The 21,977-nt window shown below is 39.3% G+C and overlaps 2 protein-coding genes and 1 pseudogene across 2 annotated transcripts; 1 reads left to right on the top strand and 2 right to left on the bottom strand.

Moving 5' to 3' along the window:
- The first annotated feature begins 466 nt into the window (after positions 1-466).
- On the top strand, positions 467-5,008 carry LOC141841148 (uncharacterized). The gene is made up of 7 exons (XM_074729272.1): positions 467-667; positions 762-818; positions 1,887-2,063; positions 2,151-2,237; positions 3,572-3,651; positions 4,497-4,581; positions 4,696-5,008. The coding sequence occupies exons 1-7, from the start codon at positions 533-535 to the stop codon at positions 4,726-4,728; spliced, it is 654 nt and encodes a 217-aa protein (XP_074585373.1). The 5' UTR covers positions 467-532; the 3' UTR covers positions 4,729-5,008.
- A 1,971-nt stretch (positions 5,009-6,979) lies between these two features.
- Positions 6,980-8,439, bottom strand: LOC141840781 (U-box domain-containing protein 21-like; annotated as a pseudogene).
- Positions 8,440-14,585: 6,146 nt separating this feature from the next.
- On the bottom strand, positions 14,586-18,886 carry LOC141839150 (receptor protein kinase TMK1-like). The gene is made up of 2 exons (XM_074726829.1): positions 16,476-18,886; positions 14,586-15,340 (listed from the first exon to the last, which is right to left on the bottom strand). The coding sequence occupies exons 1-2, from the start codon at positions 18,826-18,828 to the stop codon at positions 14,811-14,813; spliced, it is 2,883 nt and encodes a 960-aa protein (XP_074582930.1). The 5' UTR covers positions 18,829-18,886; the 3' UTR covers positions 14,586-14,810.
- Positions 18,887-21,977: the final 3,091 nt, after the last annotated feature.

Here is a 21,977-nt window from a genome sequence, read left to right as displayed (position 1 = left end):
TTTACCTCTTCACCTATGGTCGTAAGATCGACTGTGTGAAACAGTTAATGTGATGAATTTCATCTTTTACTACAACGATAAAGCTATGATAAATATGATTACAATTAGGCATACTATCAAACAAGCTCGTGGTTATGGAATTATAATAAAATATTATTATTATTATTTTTTTGATAATTTAGATATTTAAATTTTTATAGAATTATTTAATTGGAGGTCGACGGCCTTCCTCTTAATTAGCTCACTTTTCACCTAACAATCTCTGTTTGAATATTAAAAAAAATATGAAATAAATAAACCTAAACCTAGTAGAGATGCTACATAACATGTTGTGATGATGAATTACAAGAAGGTTGGAGAGATTTGAGAAGAAAATTTTGACCTACTCAAATCCATCAATGAGATATTTTCCTCTATTTAGCTAGACAATAGTTTGCAAAAAAAAGGCTCGGCCCATTAATGGCCATTTACCCCCTTCCCTTGGTCCAATCGGGGAAGAGAGAGAGAGAGACAGAGAGAGGGAGGGAGAAAGATGCTGCGGGTGTCGGAGGAGGAAGGGAACCGGAAGCGTGAGAGCTACGTCGTGGAGAGCTACAGGCAGCTCGTCGGAACCCTTCTCGACCTCCAACGCACTTCCGATCGTATCTTCGACACCATCACCCTACGGGTTCCCTCTCCTCCCCTCTCTTTCTTCCTTCTGACCTTGCAGTGTCATCTATTTGCAGATTTGTTCATGCTGGCCTTGTTTCTGTGTTTCTCAGGTAGCTGAGGAGCGGGGAAAGCTTTCGGAAATCTCTAGGAGGATCCAATCGGCCAAAGTAAAAAAAAACTTTCACTCACTATCTGCACTTCTGGGAATTAATGCGCTATGCGAGTTCTATTTTGGGTTACAATTACCCCAAGTATTTTTTGTAACATTCGGGGATATAATGTGTTCGATGGAAAAACCAAAGAAATTCGATGGTGCCAATAAGTTGATCGACTGATTTATGCATTCGATTGGATAAGGAAGCTAAGAACTCACTGGAAAAAAATTGTGATATAATGCACTCTACCTACAAAGTAAAATCCATTATTCACAAATCTCACGCTCTTTTCGGACTTGTCTTTTTATATCATAACTAAAAATTTATTTTGACTTCTTCAGGTAACTTTGTACATCATGTGATGAGTCTTGCAGTCTCCTAAATCCTAATAGGGTACAACCTAGAGTACTATACTAGACTGGATAAGCTAATCTAATTTCATAGATAAACATGGAACCATTCCTTGGTCATCAATCATCTTAAGAGGAACTTTGTCGTCAGTGATCTTAACAGTATTGAAAGATCTTTGTATGATTTTTCTTTCTATGACAGTGTTGTCGGTGACCATGCTAATCTCTTGTTGTCTGCCAATTTTTGTGATACTAGTTGCATGAATGCTTTTAAGTAGCCTTTTCAAGAAAGGACAGCCAATAATGCTGCTGCTGAATGTGTAGTTAATTATATGGGTATGTTAATGCAATGAAGTTTATATGCTAATATCGTACATTAAACTCTCTCAGCCCTTCAAAACTCTTTTTTTTTTAATGTAGCTTTGACCAGTTCCTTAAAGAGAAGTTGATTACTGTTTCAATAAAACAAACTTAGATTATAGCCACTGATTATCTTTGTGTATGTTTATGTGGATTACTTTTCTTCATTTTCCCAAAATTGATCTATCAATTTATTGTTTGATATTCCATTTTTTATATATATATTCTTGTTACCATAACATAATATTTCATATTGACAAAGAACAACACAGCAATTTAGACGTTTGTAATAGTAACAATTTTCATATACTTAGATACATGTGTCAGCACAACCAGATCAAACATTGAAATCTAAAAATGTTTTTTATAGGCTCAGGTAGATGCCTTTTCTTATTCAGAGCAACAATTGACAATCAAGTCACCATCCCGATACCCATCCAGCTCATTCCAAGAAATGGATTTTCGTCCTTTATTTTCATATCACGATGAAGATGCTGATGAGGGGTCCTCAGTCACAAATTTGCTAGTGAATGGAGGATTGAATAGGGTAAATTATCTGTCTGGATCAATCTATAATTCTGTTGTCTATTACTCACATAATCAATGGAAGTTAATGTAACTCTAAATTTTGCAGGAATTTGGTGGAGATGGAACACTTGAACTTTTTGAATTTTTTTCTGAAGAAGATACAGGGCATGCCTATAACAAACAAGATACAAAGGTAGGCAAAGAAATTGATATTTTTTTTGTACGTATTTAAATTTTGCCTTTCAGCTTCTGATCATATTAGATAAAGTGTGTCGTGAAAACTATGTTCCCTTCTCATCAGATGATAATTGACAAAATCAAATTGCATATCACAAGAGTGACATAAGAAACTTGCAAACTTGGCAAACTGAAACTTTTGAATTTTTTTGCTTGGAGCAAAGCATATGAGACAACTATACGCCAACTTATCTCACAACAAAATAATTGGCTGCTGGAACTCTTTCCTGAGTACACATGATGACTTATTCTTTAAATCATCTTTTTGAAGATATAGAAGATGAAAATTGGTACTTTAACATAAGCATTTTAGAAAAAAAAAAACATTTGTTCTATTGTAAATATCTAAATCTCTTGACCATCACACCTCTATTTTTACCCACTAAAACTATGTCCTTGTTCCGGCGGTCATGAGGCCACAACTTTTTTTTATCAGATCCTAATTAAAATAATGAAAAATTTATCATTCATTGCCTGCTTCTAACCCTTCTCTGGTCTCAGTTATCCTTATGTCACCCTCTGTATTGTGTTTCTTCAATTTGAGTTGATGAACAATACCTCTTAGTTCTCTTAGGTTATCAGAATTACCTTTAGTTAAGTGTCAATTAGCAAGCATTGATTCATCAATTTCGCTAATCTAGTACCTTTGATAATGCAAAACTCTTTAGTTTTTTTTTTCACCTCTGTATTATCTTTGTGGACCAAGGTTATTCAGAATGAACAAGAGGTATGTTAAGCCATCTAATTCATTAATCTCCTTGAGATGATTACTAGGAGACATCTTTAGCAAAAAGAATTCAATGTATGAAGCATCAGAACATTTGCCAGATATCATTTTTAACCTTTCCAGCAATCAAGGCTGGTGAAACTTCTTTCACTATTGTGCTAATTGATTTTTAAATTGCTTTCTCTTATATTTGCAAGAGTAAAGCTCAATAGATTGATTGTTACATAGGTACAGATATAGGTACTAAAGATTTTTGTTTCCAAAACTTTTCCACATGATCAATATGGTTGTCAGTGTGTGAACTCAGAGTGGTAGTGTGAGAGTTTCATGTCTCGAAATGGGTATGAAGAGTTAGACATAGAATCTTAAATGCTAGAGTTTTGCTGCTGAACTACTTAGTTTTTAGAAAAATTTGCTAGTGCATTCTTCTGTTCTTCCACCAATTTCTGTACATCTCTTTGAATTTTTAAACCTGTATTTGTCATTTGCTAGCTTGCTATAGTGCATTTCCAAATCGAATTTGATGTAGTTGTTGATTTTTTTCTATTTTATTTAAATTCTAGGCGGCTTCCAAGTTTGACTATCTAAAAGAAAACATGTACTTGGAGAAGATTCTAGAATCACCAAATTCTTCCAATGGCAGGTGACTGGTGTTTGTTTAAATAATTGTTAGATGTGCTTCTGCGTGGGTTCATTTGAATATTCTGTAATTTTTATTTACTTGATGCTGCTCTTTAATGGCATATTAGTGCTTACCATGTGCACGAGTCGTGTGTGCATACTTGGGCTCACTCTGGAAGTTGAGCAAGAGGCATGAAAGTTACCTACCTTGCTAGATTATATGCACATGCAGTTGTTACTTAATAACTTTGCCATCTATCTCTTTGTTGTATAGATAAATCTTTAAGCTTCTTGAGATTAATGTACAAGACAGAGGGAATATTCCTTTTTAAGTATATGCTACTATAATTCAAATCATGCCATGAAGTGAAAAATATACTCTCTGAAGTATAGCTATTCAAATGTTGAATCTTAATTGAGATAGGGAAGGTGCAATGCATCCCTTTTCTGATGCTTCAATCTTCCAGAACAAGAAGCTGAAATTTCTGGAGTCCCAATATTCTAAGATAAGAAGAATATGCACTTTTCCGTCTAATTTCTGATGCTATTGATTGATTGGATAACTGTTCTTGTCTAATAGTCGGTAACCTTTGGTTACACTTTTATGTCAATTATACAAATTAAAATGGTTTGCTAGTTAGAAAGAATCACATTCAGACATTACTTCCAGATATAACTTCCAGTCGTCATGTTTAGTCTGCCGATCTCACAAAAGTGCCCAGGTTTATTATTAAACTGAAAGGAATGTATGTGCAATATTGTGAAATGCCTCTTTTACTTTCACTTTGACCTGGAACAATCTACATCCTTATTCTCAAATTGTCCACGCTTCCTAATCGAATTGGTGGCATGACTTCTTATCGACAGCTTTAACTTATCGTCTATCTCCAAGCTAGAGAACAAGAAGGATGAACTTCCACCAGTGCCACCGAGCCTGCTGAAGAGCTTCACGGTGAGGATTTTTCTAACTTTATGATCATCTCATGATGTGCAATGTTTCTATGTATTTCAGCAGAATAATGTTGTCTGAGAAAATCTAATGATCAATCTTATTACGACTATGTAGTCTCTCTCCGACTCTGGTGCGGCTCCCATTTGATTCAATCGATGATCCCGTGGGAAGATCGGATAGTTTGGCCATTTCAATTCTTGTGCAACTCTTCAATTGACAATCAGGCAGCTCAAACGTTAATTACATCAAACCTATTTTGTAAATTCTCTCTGAAGAACAATGACTCGACCTTGGAGCAGGGGATGATACTGCAAGCTACTGTTTCCAAATTATTGTAGTTACGGGCTTGAGTACATCTGCATCAGATCCTTGACTTGAGATTATTGTTCCTAGAATCGCATTAGATCAGTCGGGTCAAATGCTTAAATCGATTGAATTTCAGCCCATGTTTGGAAACACTTCTTAACATCAATTTTAGTACTTTAGAATTTCTATATATTTCAAGATTTTTAAGCAACTACTCTTAGTTTCCATAACGTATACATCCTGTCAGTCTAGGTCTGTGTTATCATCCATATAATTGACAGCCGAATCTTTTTTCACAAGCCCTCCGGTGCTCCAGCCTCCAGGCGTACACGATCCACTCACAAGCAAGAAAGTAACTGTCGACGTAGACGACGCATCGGATGCATTTCGAAAATTCCAAGTCGCGGAGGCATGCATAAAACGTATTGAGCCACCACATGATTCAGTCTCGTGTCGATATCGATAATTCACCCTTCCTGACTTTTCAAATCAACGCCCACGTCTATTTAGATAGATTAGCCTATACACTTGGTAATACACGGAGACCAGCTGCTAGTTTTGGTCAAAAATGACGAACAATATAATTATAGGGAAATTAAATTAACTGGAGTCACTCACTGAGTCGAAGTCCATGCGTGGAAGTCGTCGTTCAACGCAACGCCGCGCAAGGTACTCATGTGTGGAATTACTATTAGTGAGCTCTACTCTAGTTTGGAGTGAGAGGTTGAATGTAGCTGATTTAATTAATTTCCAATCCACAGTGACGTCCGTTGATGTGCAAGTAAATGATCAGACTCCTTCGGAGACCACTCATTTGTCTTTGGCGAATTTCCAAGTTTCATATATATATATATATATATATATATATATATATATATATATATATATATATAGAATTTAGAAGTTGGAGGATAATATTAAATATAAAAAATTTTTAGTTGCCCGTGGATCGGATTGTTATACCCACGCACTTTTTATTTAAATTTTTTTACTTGATACTACAATCTAACGTCTAAATTTTAAAGAAATTTTTTAAAATAATTTAATCATAAATAAAAAATAAAAAACTAATAAAATTATACTATTACTGTTACAGGCGTCCAAAACTGAAAGGTGCTTTATGTTACGTTCTTCAGTCACTTTCTAGCATGATCGATCAGCATGTGTATAGAGCTTGACAAAAATTGAAGAGAAAAAAAATATCTCATAAGATTAATTTAAACAAGAGATCGAGGCAATACGTGATGTGATTTAATTGGCGTTGAATAAGTCAACTTGACTTTCTTAGCCATATGCAATGTACAATTATAGTCAATAATATATATATATATATATATATATTGATAAATAATTGTTATTTTTCCTCGTTATTCTATTCTCATTAATATACTTTTCAACGCCCTGCTTATCTAAAAATTCCTCTACCCTTGTTTAATTAATTAGTTTATTCATTTACTTCTTTACTATAAGAAAATAGAAAAATAGATGGATAAATGACCTATCTCTTTGGGCACTCAATGTGTTCAACTAGTTTAGCCGGTCGAACCCCCCAACTCGACTAGATAGCTCATGGATGCATGGAACGATCGACCATCTTTGCTTGCATGCATGAACCAAATGGCCAAATGAGCCTATTCGATCCAATCGATCGGCATTCACTGCTCGACCAAGCTGCCCTGTCTGAACTGTCTGGCTCTACCGGCCAGCCCCAGCAAATTATCCATTGAAACAAACAGATTCTTACCCTTCTTCTTTACAGTATATATATGCTTCCAAAAATTAATTATTTCATACAATGAAAAATATTATTTGCGAAATAAACAGAGACAAAACAAATTTTGCCTCTACGATTTAATTAATCACATAACATTTTCTTCTAAGTTCCAAACCGCTCAAATAGTTGTTTGGAGCTTTTATAATTTTTCAATTTATCTTTTTATAAATAATCATGAGATTAACCAGTCAAATCTGAATGGACTTGTTGTGTTGAAGGAATCCATGCATGCGTGTGAGCCGGCCTATTGGAAATATTCACCTCTATCGATTTCAAATTGTTTTTTTCTAATAAAAAGGCAGAAAACATATTGTTGAATTGAGAGGAATTTAACCTAATAATTTTTTTTGAGGTTTTAGTTGGAATTAGCAGGCAAAATAACATGCTCATTTTGTGTTATATGATAGACATCTTTGATTAGACGTGTTTGATAACTCCCTTAAGATCCATGGTATCAACACAGTCGATATGCTTCCCTGAACAATGCCCGCTTAGCGATTTGAGCAACTGCGTTGCTCTCTCCTTTGTCTTCTCGCCGCAGCCAATCTGCAGCAGCAGCAGCAGCTTCTGGAACGCCCCCACTTGCAGCGCCTCCCTCGAACACCTCCGGCAATCCCCGCACAGCTTCCACAGCGCCGACACCGCCAGCTCCGTCGCCGCCTCCGACACCCGGAACATCCTCTTAACTAGGGCCGGCACTGCCAGCGCGTGCCCGCACGCCGCCTCCCTGCCTCGCTCGCAGCACAGCAACCCATCCAGCACGGCAAGGGCCTTCTCGCACATCGCTTTCTCCGGCTCGGCCAGTAACTCCACCAGCGCCGGCACTATTCCCTGCTCCACCGCCATCTCCGCCGCCCTCTCGTCATCGCTCACCATGTAGTAGATCGCCGCCAGCGCTGCCTTCATCGCATGCTGCGAGATCGGCTCCCGCACGAGTTTTGCTAGCGCCTCCACCATCCCCTCGGTCGCCGACACCAGTTCCGAAGTCGCCTTGCTCGACGAGGCCAGAAGAGACTTCACCGCGACCGCCGCATTGAAGCGCGCGGCCAGGCTGCCTCGCCTCAGCATCTCCACGAGGAGGCTTAAGGACTCCGGCGCAGCGAGAAACGAAGCGGCCTCCGCATCCACCGCCGCCGCGCCCATCGCTGCCATTGCCGCTAGCACTCCCTCCAATAGCTCTGGGAGTTCAAAATAATCTGCAGAAAACGCCGAAAAAGTTGCCGCCAAAGCCCCACCCACCCCGCTGGTCTCGAGGCACCGCCGGTTCCGCTCGCTCTCCCGCGCGAGGGCCCTCACCCTCTTCGCCAGATCTCCGCACTTCCCGGCGTCGCGCCTGCGGCTGGCGTCGGCGAGCCCGGAGAGGATCTCCTCCGCCTGCGCCACGGAGAGCGGGACCTTCGGCGTGGGGATGCGCTCCACGCCGAGGGCGCTGTGTGCCTCGCACCAGGACTGAATCATCCGGGTAAGGGCGACGTTGGGGAGGAGCACGTCGGAGCGGAGCTCCTGTTTGGTGGCCGGGCACGTGGCGTGTCCCAGCTCGAGCCACGTCTCGATCGACTTCCGGTCGTAGGTGATGCCGGTGGACGCCGTCACCGGATCTTTCATCAGTTCAAGCGATATCGGGCAGCGGAAGTGCGGTGGGACGGCAATCTCCGGGGACCGTCAAAGGCGGCTTATCGGCCGCCGGCTTGGCCTTGGGCTTGCGGCTCCTCCTCCATGGCATGGCCATGAGCCAAATCTATCAAGCAATCAGGATCGGAATTGTATGATTCTCTAGATTTAAGTAGAGTGGGAAGAAATTGAGCTAATTCTGGAGTCTTTATATAATTTTGGCTTGTTGAAAGAGAAATGCCTGTCGTTGATTTGAATGTTGACCGTTCAAAGTTTGAACCATTAAACCGCGGGGAAGAAACGGTGAGAAAGAGCACGTTCAAGTGGCCTAATTGATCACCTGACGTGTCATATAAATAAGCCAGAAAATAGACCCGGTTGACTGTCGACCGCTAGACTAGACCGGTTGGCTTTTATATTATTATTATATATTCTCGCCCATTAAATAATGTCCATGAGTTACATGTGGTAATTCATAGCAGTAGTTCACTTTATGACGGTGGGAAAAACTGTTGAAAAGCAGTTAGGCTTAATCTTTTGGGGCTTTCCTTCACTAATTTCACATTTAATGTGGTTTTAATAGTGTTAATTAGGCTATTGGGGTTTAAGAGCTTTGCACGGCTCAATTCATCCGGCCTAGCTTCGGTCCAGAGAGATTGAAAATTGTTTAAATGTTAAATAATTCAGCAAAATGTTTAAAGAAAAGAATGTGAAATTCACAAAAAAAAAAAAAAAGAAAAGAAAAGAAAAAGAGAGAGCTCATCTCCTACATTTACAGATTAATTCTTTCTCTTATTTTACAGAAGTTATAAATGAAAATTTAATACTTGATCGAGAATATTAGCCAAAATATCCAGCTGAGAATTAGAATATCCAAACTAAAAATTGATATTTTAAAAACTACTAGAGGACTTAGTTTGAAGAAATGAAGCCTCGCGGTTTCCTTAACATTTTTTTCTCTCTACTAATTTAAAAGTAAGAAGTTATCTATATTTATTTTAAATAAATTATTATATATATATATATATATATTTATGGATAGAGATTGTGAATTATATTATTCGTAAATAATATTCATAAACAATGTACAAAAATAAAACTTATGATTTATGTTCATTAATAAAATAAAATTTATACATAAATAAAAAAGTTTTTAAAAAGAAAAACAAAATTATAACATCCAACTCTCTAACTAATCAAATAAATTTAAAATATCAAAATAAACTAAACTCAAGTTTAATACTCATTTTACCAATTTGATTCATTTTAGATTCAATTGATTTGGCTTGATTAGTTTATCAAATAAACTTGAACAATTTAGACTCGACTCCTTTATGGCTTTATCGTCCTAAGAACTCCCTGCCCTTTTATCTATTTATCTCAATTGTATATCAAAACTACTAATCATATTATTCAACAAATATCATATTTTCTTTTTTCTTTTTTTTTATTTCAATTATTCAATGTTGAAGGTTCCATCACGCGCGTACTTTCTATTCACATTGAGAAATCGACCGGTATTAATTATTATTATCCGAAGTGTCTTTAATTAGTATTATTGTCCCCGGGGCCTACGCTGTTTGGAAACGGCGTTTAGACTGCCGTCCTCGTTTCTGAAATGCTAGGAAACATTTCCACTTACAAGAAACGACCAATGGAGGCCGTAGCGGCGTCGGAGACAGGCGGCGCAACCGCAGAGCGGGCGCTGGCAGCACTAGAGCTCCTCTACACGGTCCCGGACGGCGCCGCGGAGGTGTGGAGCCACCCCGCGACAGCACCGGCGCTAGCCGGAACAGTAGAAAAGATGACAGGGAGGGGGCGGGAGTACGCCATCGGGGTGATGGCGGCGATATATACGGTGGTGCGGAGGCGGGATCAGCACTGGCGGAGGCGGGAAGAGCGGTGGTAGTGGCGATGCAGGGGGATTGCAGCGCCCGGGCACGGCGGAAGGGGCGCAACTGCTGCGCGCGCTACATGAGAGCGGACGGCTGGTGGAACGGTGGGTGCGACGGAGAAGGCGAAGGGGGTTCTTGTACGTTTCCAAAATCTGGAAACTTCATTATTGCCATTTCTCCGTTTCCGTGTTTCCCGTTTCTCGTCTCCAAGTTTCCAGACAGCATAGCCCGGGGCCATGGTGTCGCGGTAGGACATCCAGGTTGTCACCCAGGCACTCGCGGTTCGATCCCCAGCTACGGCGTATTTGTAGAAATTTTCCTCCAAATGAGGATCACAATCAAAGGATATTGGACATCTGGGTTGACCGCTATGTACGCTTCCCGATTTACCCTGGTGGCCAATGAGAAACTTCCATGGGACCGGGTCGATCGATCCTAAGGATTGAGTCAATAGGATTTATCATTTTTTTAATTAGTATTGTTGTTTCATCCCTTATTTAGATTTAGAACGGTATTTATTGATGAGTTGTCTAACGCGTTTTGGTGCCACTTGTTCTCAATATTGATAGTATTTCAGATATTATATAATTTTTTAATTTAAGTTTTTTTATAAAATTTATACAATAAGGCATACAAACAAACTAGCTAGCTAGCTAGCTTAAAGTTATCTATATATTTTATGTCATTATTTAATTAAAACTTGTTTACGAGTTTATAAATATATATAATAAGTAGGGAGCGGTTTAATTAGACGTACAATCTACATGCTTGGTTTTGATCTATATATGACGAGTCACAGGCTTTGAGATGTGTGTGACACGTTTGTTTTTGTGCTTGGCATGCAGCAAGCACAAAACTCGGGCAGGTTGCGATAGTCCAAGTATCTACGTGGTGTGGCCACTGAATTCCAATTCACATTATTTTGTTTCGATATTTGATGTCTGCAAGAGTTCACACATATGTGAAATTTGATCTAGTTTCTATTCGCTAATTGATTTGACACCTGAGAGTTAACTGAGAGTCTTCGAATGCTCTGAATCATGATTTCCATAAAGAACAAATAAATGAACATCGACTATAATCATGTATGTGGTTTTCTCAACAACTTTCACACGTGGTGTTGATTATATTCACGTTAACTTCACACTTGGAAAGCTTAGAATTGGTTTCTATATGATGCGGTGAGAAATCGGCACCACCCACGTGGCCAAGTCAAAGTTAAAAGTTAAGCTGAGCTAGGAGTCAAAGATAAGACTACACCATACTCGATCCAAATCGACATCTAGGTATGATCAAGTCAAAGATTGGGTACTAATCGATTCACGTGCATGGAAGTATACATCCAATTCGTTGACGCCCAACTTCCCTTCGTCTGACCCCTCGACGTCCAACTCTCCTACACCCTACTCCTCAGTCTTTCAATGTGATTTTTCCTAATTTCTCATGCTTGACTCAGTTCCAAATGCCCCTGTATTATCACCGCATGTACTTGAGTGTAGATGACGTATATAGCAAAGGATGCGAAGAACGTGGGACCACGAAATGCTAGGACATAAGTGGAGAACATGACATCCCTTAAGGTGAGTGAGTGAGGATGTGGAAAGACAAATGTGGGAGTTAGAGAGGTCGTGTCTCTCTCTACCCCATAGTATAAGAAGAGTCTGCTCTTGCAGACACAAATATGCGCACTTTTTTTTCTCTTTTATTTTTCAATCATCAAAATTGATTTAAACGTCAGAGTGGTGGCATTAAAGAGTGGTGGCATTAAAGTGCACCTTGACCTCCCTTCTAGCTCTATTTGAGTGTTATAGAGATCATTTGAAATTGTTGCATTTCCGACCAATTAGTACAATCTCGAAGATCCCCAATCCATCATCAGCTTTCTCATTGTTGGTTCCTTCCTTGATTTCAGACCGGATCACTATCCAAATAAAATTTTATGATATAAACGTGTCCAAATGTTTAAAATAATAGTTTGTGTTAACAAGATTCACTATTCCATCTGAAAAATGGTTATTGGATAATGATTTTAGTTGCAAGAAAATTGATGTTAACAAAAAACAAAGCTTATGTACTTAATCTACCTAGGGTTGCAAGAAGACTAAATGATCTTTTTCTTCTGTGATACGTTCATTATTGATCATAAGTTTATGTGATGGCTAAGTCAATTGTCTTAGTTATACTATAGAGTTTTTATTAACAAATATTTTTTTCTCGATTCCTCATTTGTAGTAATATGATTGAGGTAAGCCTAATTCATAGGAAAAAGAACTTGCATAAGAAAAATAATGTCCCATGACAATCGATATTATCAGTATAATAGCAGCTTCCCTTTTTATTATCTGTTTTGGTTTACAAATTAGAAAGAATTAATAAAAATGATAGCTAAAGAGATAGCTGATCAGGTGAATCTATATACCTGATAGCCTAAGCGCCAATACAAAAATCAAACAATTGATCGATTCACTGTTGATTCAAAGTATGGAACTTTGACAAATCGAACATATCGCACAGCTCATATCGAAAAGAATCCCGTGACTGAGATGAAGAATGTGCATCCATGTGTTTTTGAATCTTAACATCTCCAGAAGCTGACTTATAACTTCTACCTACCAAGCAACATCTAGAAGAGAGACTGCAATTTTTAAATTTCTTCCATATATAAACCCATTCAACCTTTCACTTTGTGAATTAAGAGGTCAACATCTATGGCTCTTGGTCAGAGAGTCATTAAGTGACTAATCATATTGTTCAACTTAGCTACAGTATGTATAGGTGTTAATTCTCCTTTTACAGGTAATGTATGACACTAAATGTAGGAAATCATGTGAGCTTTTAGGTTCTAGAGACGGTGGTGAGCTTGGAATAATTGAATCATGCCTACCATTTGAGCATTCGCAGCTACATCTAGGATTTCAATATATTATATTAAAATAATGAAGAGGTTTGCATACTTGATTAATTATACTGCAAACGTCTAAGAAAAAGCATGTTCTGGATTGTGCAAGATTAAACTTCAAAAGACATAAAATGGTTTATTTACTGCATGAATAGTTATGCTCTACTTTTGCGAATGCTCCATGCCTAGTTCCTCTTTCATTGCAGATATTTCATAAATTTCCTACATTGGTTCTAGCTCTGACCCATTGTTGGAACCTATAGGTATTTTATTAACGATACAGTTAGAAACTAGCAGATTTTTCAGAGCATATGAAGCTGTTATAGGCTACCAGTTGTTTTCCTTTCAATAAATTAATTGCAAAATCAAACAAGTGTTCTAAATCTTGTTTGAATTAAGCAACCAAATTCTTGTGAAAAGTAGAAACAAACAAGTTATAGTGGAAGAAATCTGGAGCAGCAAGACAACTCATGCAAAGAAAAGTTGTTTCCTTGACTTGGAAGGTAGACTGCTCCTGATACATGCTTTTAGTTGAAGCTGACTTAACTCGACAAAGAATCAGTTCGGTTTGACTGACCAATCAATTGAGCTAGCCTAGTCCGATTGTTCAGGTAGGTCACTTGATTACCTCAATAAGATCCTTATTTGATCAAGTAGAAATCATTATGCTTGAATAAAAAACTAAATAGATTTAACAAAGGAAGAAAGTTGAGATGGGCCAAAGAAATTAAATACACATGATAACACCATTCATCACTTTTTGTGGGGTTTCGCCGCAATGGACGAAACGCATCCTATCATCATCACATGGTCAGTAAAAGTAACATATGGTTGATGCTAGACCTAAAGAATCTAACATAACATAATACAGTATGAATTGCTTCTGAATTTAATCAATTATTAATTTTTAGAAATTTTTAATTACAATGCATAATTAATATTAAATTAACAGAATTGAAATCTAAATGACCGGGGTGAAACTTAATTGATTATTGTTACCTCTGATCAGCAACCTCTTGCCTCATCTGATATCTTGATTCCAGTGAATTAATTCAGCATAATGTTCAGCCATGTTCATGTTGACCTACAAAATGAACCCATAAATTCCAACTCTTATCCATACAAAGTGGAGACAACGAAGGCGCAATAAGTTAGTGTAGAATTAAAAAAAGTAGTTTTGGAAACAGATGTAGGACATTACATGTGCTACCATATAATTCTTGAAATAAAGATGTAATGCTCATCGTCGACATCTTGACTTTTGAATCGGCTTCATCGCTACATGTGATGCCCCCGCGTGACGAGCCTTCATTTCACGCTTTTGAAGCACTCCGGTACTTTTTCTTGAGTGGTGTGGGTCGGCTTCCAGTTAATTAATTTGGAGCTTTCAAGCAGAGTCGATAATAAGAACCTGCAAATTACCTTCATGATTGCCTACATACCATGAAGTGAAGTTGAATTCAGACACACCCAAATAAATATAAAACAAGTTAGATATAAATGACGAAAAAAGCAATTTTGCAACTCGACCACTCTAGCTGTTGGCTAATAAAACTGAAGGCAGACAAGCTGCAGGAAGTGATCTGAGAAGGTTTTGTGCGAATCAAGTACAGATGACCATCATAATAATACATTTAGCAACATGGAAAAACAGAAAAGTGAAGATGAACAAAGCTGAACGATACACAAGAATAGACAAAGCTGAGAACTGAATAGTTCTCGTTCTTTTTTCCTTCCACTAAATTTATCTTCCATCAGCTGAGGTAAAGGAATCTGCAAAACCTGGGGGTCTGGTTGGTATGCTAGTCTGAGTGTTGTCCAAGCTCACCACCAAAGAGGATGTGGCTCCATCGAAACGGCTGCTGTCGTCAAAAGCCTGCCATTTTTTTAGTGCTTGCGGAAGAGACATGTCAAGGTCGATTCCATAACTGTCCTCAGAATCAGGATCTGATGGCTTCCAAAGCTCCGCAAGTGATGAAAGCACATTGACTGCATGCCCCATGTCAGGCCTTTGGTAAGGTTCCCTTGCACAGCAATGACCAGCAAGCTCTGCAACAGTGCTAATGCTTGCAAAAGTCTCCTCGTCGAGATCGATCATTGGGTCAATGGCCTTCTGAAATGTGTCCTTGTTGAGTTGCATCCTTCGGAACCATGTGACCAAATGAACACTCTCCTCCGGCTGGGTCTCATCGAGAGCCTTCCGGCCAGTGATCATCTCCATCAATATTACTCCAAAGCTAAACACATCAGCCTTTGTGGTGACACGACCAGTCACTGAAATGTAAACGAACAATCAGCAACACAAACTTGAGGCAAACCAATCACAAATCATAACATCATACTTCAATCAGCATGCTGAATCAAGAACAGAATGAGATTACTAGAAAATTATTGACCAAAATGAAAATGTTAGATTGATTCTTAAATTTTCACAGATAGCCCCATCGTCATAATATTTAGAACATCAAGTTCTTTCTGTAAGCCAGGTAAGAGAGCTGTCTTTTTAAGTTTATCCATACAGGTTCAAATGGATATCATCGTAATTAGCAACAACAAATGCAAATCTCCCCTTTTAATTATGTGTGACCGGAGCTTGAATTATTATTTCCCTATCTCAGAAGTATATTTGCAGAAACTGCCTATAGCTACAACCTCCACTGTGGCATGCATAGGTCGCCTAATTCCTACTGCATCCAACTCTGAAAATTTCTCTCTTTTTTCCCACTACTATTTTGCTTTAATGATTAGTAGTTATATATAAAAGAATTGCACTCATGGAATGTCAATCCTACCATATGATATTAAATCTTATTGTTGATTTTTTTTAGATTACATTGGAAACCTTCTGTGGTAACGTCTGCTAGATATCAATGAAATAAGTCAATAAACAATTATCATCTGAGTTACCCAACAAAATACTACAAAAAATGGAATTCATCATAAAACACAATAAGGAAAGAAAACAGGAAAATTCTAGGTGACTTAATGAATTGCAATATTTATTTGCATATATAAAATTATATTATTTAATATTTCAGCAAGTATCTCATAGAGCAGTTATTTAACTCAGATAAGCATGCAATTTCTTAACCATACTTACAAAAAATAGATAAATGGATAGGTTAGTGACTTGCAGTAATTCAGGCGCATGCTAGACTGCAAGTGTCATCTATAGTATAACAGAATTTAAAGGCTATAGAACCTTTTAGTTGCAGCATAGAGTAACCATTGATATCAGCAATAATAAAGAATAAAGATGGAGTTCAAAGGCACATTCTAGTTGCACGGTAGCACTAAATGTCGGTGAGATAGGGATTGAACTATTAATCATATTACAGACTGGGCAAGGAAAATTCTAAGCATGCAGGTTCCTATCATGTAATATTCCACATCTGAATTGGAGGCTTACCAGCATATTCTGGAGCAAGATAACCAAAGGTACCAGCTAGCCTTGTTTCAACAGAACAACCTTTTCCATCTGGAGCCAGGCGTACAAGGCCAAAATCTGCAACTTTAGCTTTCATGTCATCCCCAAGGAGGATGTTTGAAGGTTTAAGATCCCTATGAATGAAACTCTGATGTGCCAAATTGTGTAAATACTCAACGCCTCTTGCCACATCCAGTGCAATGCTTAGCCTTTTCTTCCATTCCAAAGGCTTTAGTCCTTCTTCTTTCCAGTCCAAAAGATGCCGACTCAATGTTCCTTGCGGCATGTATTCATAGACTAAGAGCCTCTCGTTCCCATCCAAGCAGTAACCAAGAAGGGAAACCAAATTTCGGTGCCTAACTTTGGTGAGGACTGCAATCTCAGACTTAAATTCATTCAAGCCTTTTGTCCCCATTATGCCTGCCTCCATCCTTTTGACTGCAATCTTGGTACCATCATGCAGTTCACCTTTATAAACTGTACCAAAACCACCACGACCTAATATATTATCTTCGCTAAAATTGTGGGTGACATTCCTAAGAACCTGAATGGAGATCACCATGTTTCCTGCATCAACTACATGAACATCACCAGGACCACTACTTGTACGGCTATAAGACTCACTTGCAATTGTGCCCCCATTGGCAGTTGAACCCACAACTGAGATCTTCACCAAGTCATCAGACCCTGAATACCGTGGGTGTATCACGGTTGTGTTTGGATTCTGAATTCTACCAAAATTCTGCTGCTTCCTTCTGTAATAGCTGAAGCCCAACAGTGCCACAAGGATGACAACAACAGCCATGGCAACAACTGAACCCACAATAACACCTACAGGCCCAGATGACGACTTCCCGCTGCTGCTGCTATTCCCATCAGAAGACCCTCCCGGGTTAGGATTGCTTCCATTGTCAGTAGTACCAGACTGTGCACCAGGAGGAGCAACAGTATCCTGCCCCAAATGGGCATTCCCATCAATCCTCAGCACTACATTCTGGTTAAATCTAGGCACTTTCCCCCAAAGAGAGTTATTTGACACATCCAATTCATTAAGCCCTGTCAAATTGGTGAGTGTGGAGGGGATTGTCCCAGTGAGGTTGTTATTTAGCAATAGCAGCTTCTGCAATGAGGTGAACAAACCAAAATCCGGTGAGATGCTACCATTGAGGCCCATCTTTTGGAAATTGATCACAGTGATGTTCCCATTGGCGTCGCACCTGATCCCCTCCCACCCACAAGGGTCGTTATTCTTCCAGTTGTTTGCAAAACGAACAGGGTAGTCAAAATCTTTGGCGACAGAAAGCAAGAGATTGACACGGTCATCGCACCTCCCTGGCTTCGTGAGACAAAAGCTCTCGCTTTCTGGGTTGAGGTCCAGGTTTACAGAATTAGAGAAGACCGGCAAAGGGCCCTGCAGCAAGTTATTGGTAAGCGTGACATTAGTCAGCGACTTGAGCTCAGTCAGAGAGCTGGGCACAGTTCCGGTAAACTGGTTATCTCGGAGCTGAAGAACGCCCAAATTAGTGAGCCTGGAAAAGTCCGGAAGAGGCCCCGAGAAGTCGTTGGATTGTAGCCAGAGCTCCTCAAGGGAAGTCATGTTCTCTATGAAGGTGATCCCGCCCGAGAGGCGGCTCGAGCCCTGCTGGTTGTTGAGCCATAGCGAACGCAAAGGCGAGCCCGCAAAATCTGCAGGGATGGGGCCTGAAAGCAGGTTGTACGCGAGGCCAAGGTGATCAAGGCCAGGGAAGGAGGTAGCGAGGAAGTTAGGAAGGGAACCAGTGACATTAGCGTAGTAGGCGGAGAAGTTCACTAGAGCAACAGCATCGCGAAGAGACGGGGGGAGATTCCAAGGCGCGAAGGGGTTCTCGTCAAGGAAAGCGGCCTGGAGGGAAGACAGCCCAGAGAAGAAGTCATCAGGGATGGAGGAGAAGAGGTTGTTGTGGAGGAGGAGGAACTGCAAGGAGGAGAGTCCCGCAAGCGAAGGTAGCTTCCCGGCGATCTGGTTGTGCTGGAGCTCGAGGCGGACGAGACCAGTGAGGTTGCGTACCTCAGGTGGGAGTGAGCCGGCGAGGCTCCTATTACCAACCTGGATCGCAGTGACGCGGCCGACGGAGCAGGTGATGCCGGTCCACGAGGAGCAGGGATCGGAGGAAGGGGTCCAAGAGAGAACGCGGTCAGCGCCCAGAGCAGAGGCGATGACCTGCATTGCGGCCAGATCGCCGGGGTCCGTATCAGCGCCTGCGGTGCCTGATGCGAGGGAGAGGAGGATGAGGAAGGAGCAGGCAACCACCTGGCGGAGTATCGCCGGATGGCTATCCGGCGAGGAAACGTCCATGATCAGGAAATCTCTAGGGTTTGAGCGGCGATTAGACGCGCAGCATGGTGTTGGAGATTACGCGGAGAGAGAGAGAGAGAGAGAGATAAGAGAAAGCGAGAGTTTTAAGAGAGCACATGGCATGGGGCTGGGAAGCAGGATGGGGCCCGCCGTGGCGATGGGGACGACGACACGTTGCCTCGCTGTATTTTTGTTGGGTCGCCGTATTGCGTGACGCAGACGTTACTGCAACAACCGAATCACGCCCGTCACAATACGTAGCGTACTAATCCGACAAATCGCTCTCTTGTACCGTTATGAGCTTGATACTTTTGATTCAGAAACTAGCAAACATACCGCTTTGTGCCGCTTTTTAAAGCCGACATAATTCATTAATAATCAAATAGGTGAAACGTAAGAGATTTCAAAACGTTTTCGACTGTTACAGCGAAACTTCGTAAACCGGGATGGATGGCGGAATCTCCGCCGAGATGTCTGCGTCGGATTTTTTTTTTTCTTTTCTTTTCTTACAACAAAATTTTCAATAAATTTGGATTTTTTTAATTGGTAAATTTGACTTAAACGAGTAAAACAATGATATGAAATGACATCAGTGAAAAAGGATTTATTTATTTATTTGTTTGTTTGTTTAAAAAATAAATAGCATTTAAAAATAAAGAAAATTAAATTCTTTTTAAACATGAAAAGTACGCCTTTTAAAGTTTTTTATATTTAGATAATAAAAATTTAAATCTTATCTATGATATTGGAGAAATTAAAAAATATATGCGATCGCTACACTTTTTAATTTATTAATTATGATGATGGATAAAAAATTTCTAAAAAAATAACAAAGAGAGGCTATTACAATTTATTAATTAAAAACTAATTAACTTTATTTTAAATTTATTTTTTAGCATTATATTTTATTAAAATTTTGAATCTCACTATAAATATACTCTAAGAGACATTAGAGTGCATCTATATTTTTCAAAACGAGCAAAAGAAATAATAATTATAATTAAAACAATTATATGATCAAATTTTAAATCTGAATATACAATAGATTTAATTCAAAATTATAATATGATTATTGAGCAATAATACATTACATGAAAAATGTAACATGAAATTTAACATGATACACTCTATACAGTGGATCCCACATCCATAAATATTGAGACTCACATCCATGCAGTTTGAGTGCATCATATTGAGTTTCATGCTACATTTTTAATGTAACGTATTATTTTTCATGATTATGAATATATGAATCCATTTTTTTTACTTTTAAAGTGGTCAAGTGATGCAAAATAGTCATGTAACAATTAGGGAGGCTCGTACTTGACAATTTGTAGAGCTAGGCGAATTTTTAAAAATAAGCCCCTCCCCTGCAAACAGGGGCGGCTCAAGCCCACGGAGGGCCCTAGGCGAAAATTTTTTTAAAATGATTGTTATTATTTTAAAAAATTTTCTCTCACCCTTTTTTATTCGGACTTGAGACCGACAATGGTGGGTTTAAAAATTTTTTAAAATAAATTAAAATTTTAATTATAAAAATAAATTTTTTATATAAAATTAAATTTTCTTGCTTTTTTAGTTGCAAAATTATTAATTAAATTTTACTCTAATAATGAACTATCTACCAACAATTAATAATAGAACAGAAATAATTTACCTTAGTAGTCCGTCAAACGATCCACTGCCCGATTCGTCAAAAGACTCGTAGAACAGCTGAATCAAACAAAAAAAATTACTATTTAAAAGCTAAATCTAAACAACAATAATATTAGAAAAAGTAAAAAAACTACCGGATCGGCTTCACTGTTTGAGTAAACAGCAATCAGACAAACTGTAAACAGCAATCCGAAGAAGACGACCACAGACCACTCGACCAGAGGGCAGAGGGGCGAGGCCCTCTCGGTTTCACTCGACCAGAGGGCAGAGGGGCGAGGCCCTCTCGGTTTCACTCGACCAGAGGTCCAGAGGGCAGAGGGGCGAGGCGGTTTCGCCGGGAGGAAGACGGTCGAAGATTGAAGAAGAGGGCCAGAGGGCTGACCGGCTGAAGGGCGAGCGGCGAGCCTCGCGGTTTCGCCGGCGAGGAAGACGCCAAGACGGCAAGAGGGGCGAGCTTGAAGCCTCGCGGTTTCGCCGGCGAGGAACGGAGGAAGACGGCCAGTCCAGAGGGGCGAGGCGGCAGGAGATCGTTGTTTCGCCGGCGTCGGTGAGGAAAACCCTCAGGGGAGATCGCTGTTTCGCCGGCGTCGGTGAGGAAAACCCTCAGGGGAGATCGCTGTTTCGCCGGCGTCGGTGAGGAAAAGTGGAAAACCCTCAGGGGATCGCTGTTTCGCCGGCGTCGGCAGGAGATCGCTGTTTCGCCGGCGTCGGCAGGAGATGAAGAGTCGACAGTCGGCTGTCGCGAGATTGGCCGTTGGCGTTGAACGAGAACGAAAGAACGGGAGAAGGAGAACGCGGAGAACGAGGCGAGGAGAAAGAGAACGGGAGAAGGAGACGCGTCGAACGAGGCGAGGGAGATAAAGGGGATATCGGTATTGGGAAGCGGCGAGATTTCCTGGATCCGATTTTAACCATTTATTATTTATTATCTCTAAATAATTTAATAATTTAAATTTTTTTTTTGGGCCCCTTTTAAACCTGGGCCCTAGGCATAGGCCTTACCCGCCTATGCCCAGAGCCGGGCCTGCCTGCAAATAATATCACCTAGCTACTTAGCTTTGAATTAATATTTTTCTCTTTCTTTTCCTTTTTCTCTTTTAAGAATTAGACAAATGTTTAAGAATCATTTTATTAACTATACCTTTTAAAATATTAAAAATATATTAGAATATTTAAAGAAATATGAATACATGATATGTATACTTACACAAGAAAAATAATTATAGAAATTGAAATAACTAATACCGATAAAATATAATTCAGATTTATGATTAATTCTTTCTATGATATTTTTAAAATTTGAGTACTTAACTTTATAGAATCTTCTTCTCAAATCAATTAAACAATAAATTTTGATTTCACGTTATTTTTAAATTTCTCTTGATCAATATCTCTTCTAACGATTTAATTTTTACTTGGACAATATTATGTTGATATTTGCATTATCTTTGTTACCTTTATCAACATATAAAACTCCTTTATCTACATATAAA

Source organism: Curcuma longa, chromosome 11, assembly GCF_044706935.1.
Source record: "Curcuma longa cultivar G26 ecotype Majalengka, Jawa Barat chromosome 11, ITB_CL_G26_1.1, whole genome shotgun sequence".
Taxonomy (NCBI): Eukaryota; Viridiplantae; Streptophyta; class Magnoliopsida; order Zingiberales; family Zingiberaceae; genus Curcuma; species Curcuma longa.
The sequence above is the reverse complement of the archived record's forward strand: the minus strand, read 5'-3'. Positions and strand labels throughout refer to the sequence as shown.

Excerpts from the sequence above, each read along its gene's own strand:
- LOC141841148 (XM_074729272.1), top strand. The coding sequence starts at position 533 with ATGCTGCGGGTGTCGGAGGAGGAAGGGAACCGGAAGCGTGAGAGCTAC. Across the intron at positions 668-761 it reads TCGACACCATCACCCTACGG|GTAGCTGAGGAGCGGGGAAA; the intron begins GTTCCCTCTCCT and ends TGTGTTTCTCAG. Across the intron at positions 819-1,886 it reads GGAGGATCCAATCGGCCAAA|GCTCAGGTAGATGCCTTTTC; the intron begins GTAAAAAAAAAC and ends TGTTTTTTATAG.
- LOC141839150 (XM_074726829.1), bottom strand. The coding sequence starts at position 18,828 with ATGGACGTTTCCTCGCCGGATAGCCATCCGGCGATACTCCGCCAGGTG. Across the intron at positions 15,341-16,475 it reads TCTTGCTCCAGAATATGCTG|TGACTGGTCGTGTCACCACA; the intron begins GTAAGCCTCCAA and ends TTTACATTTCAG.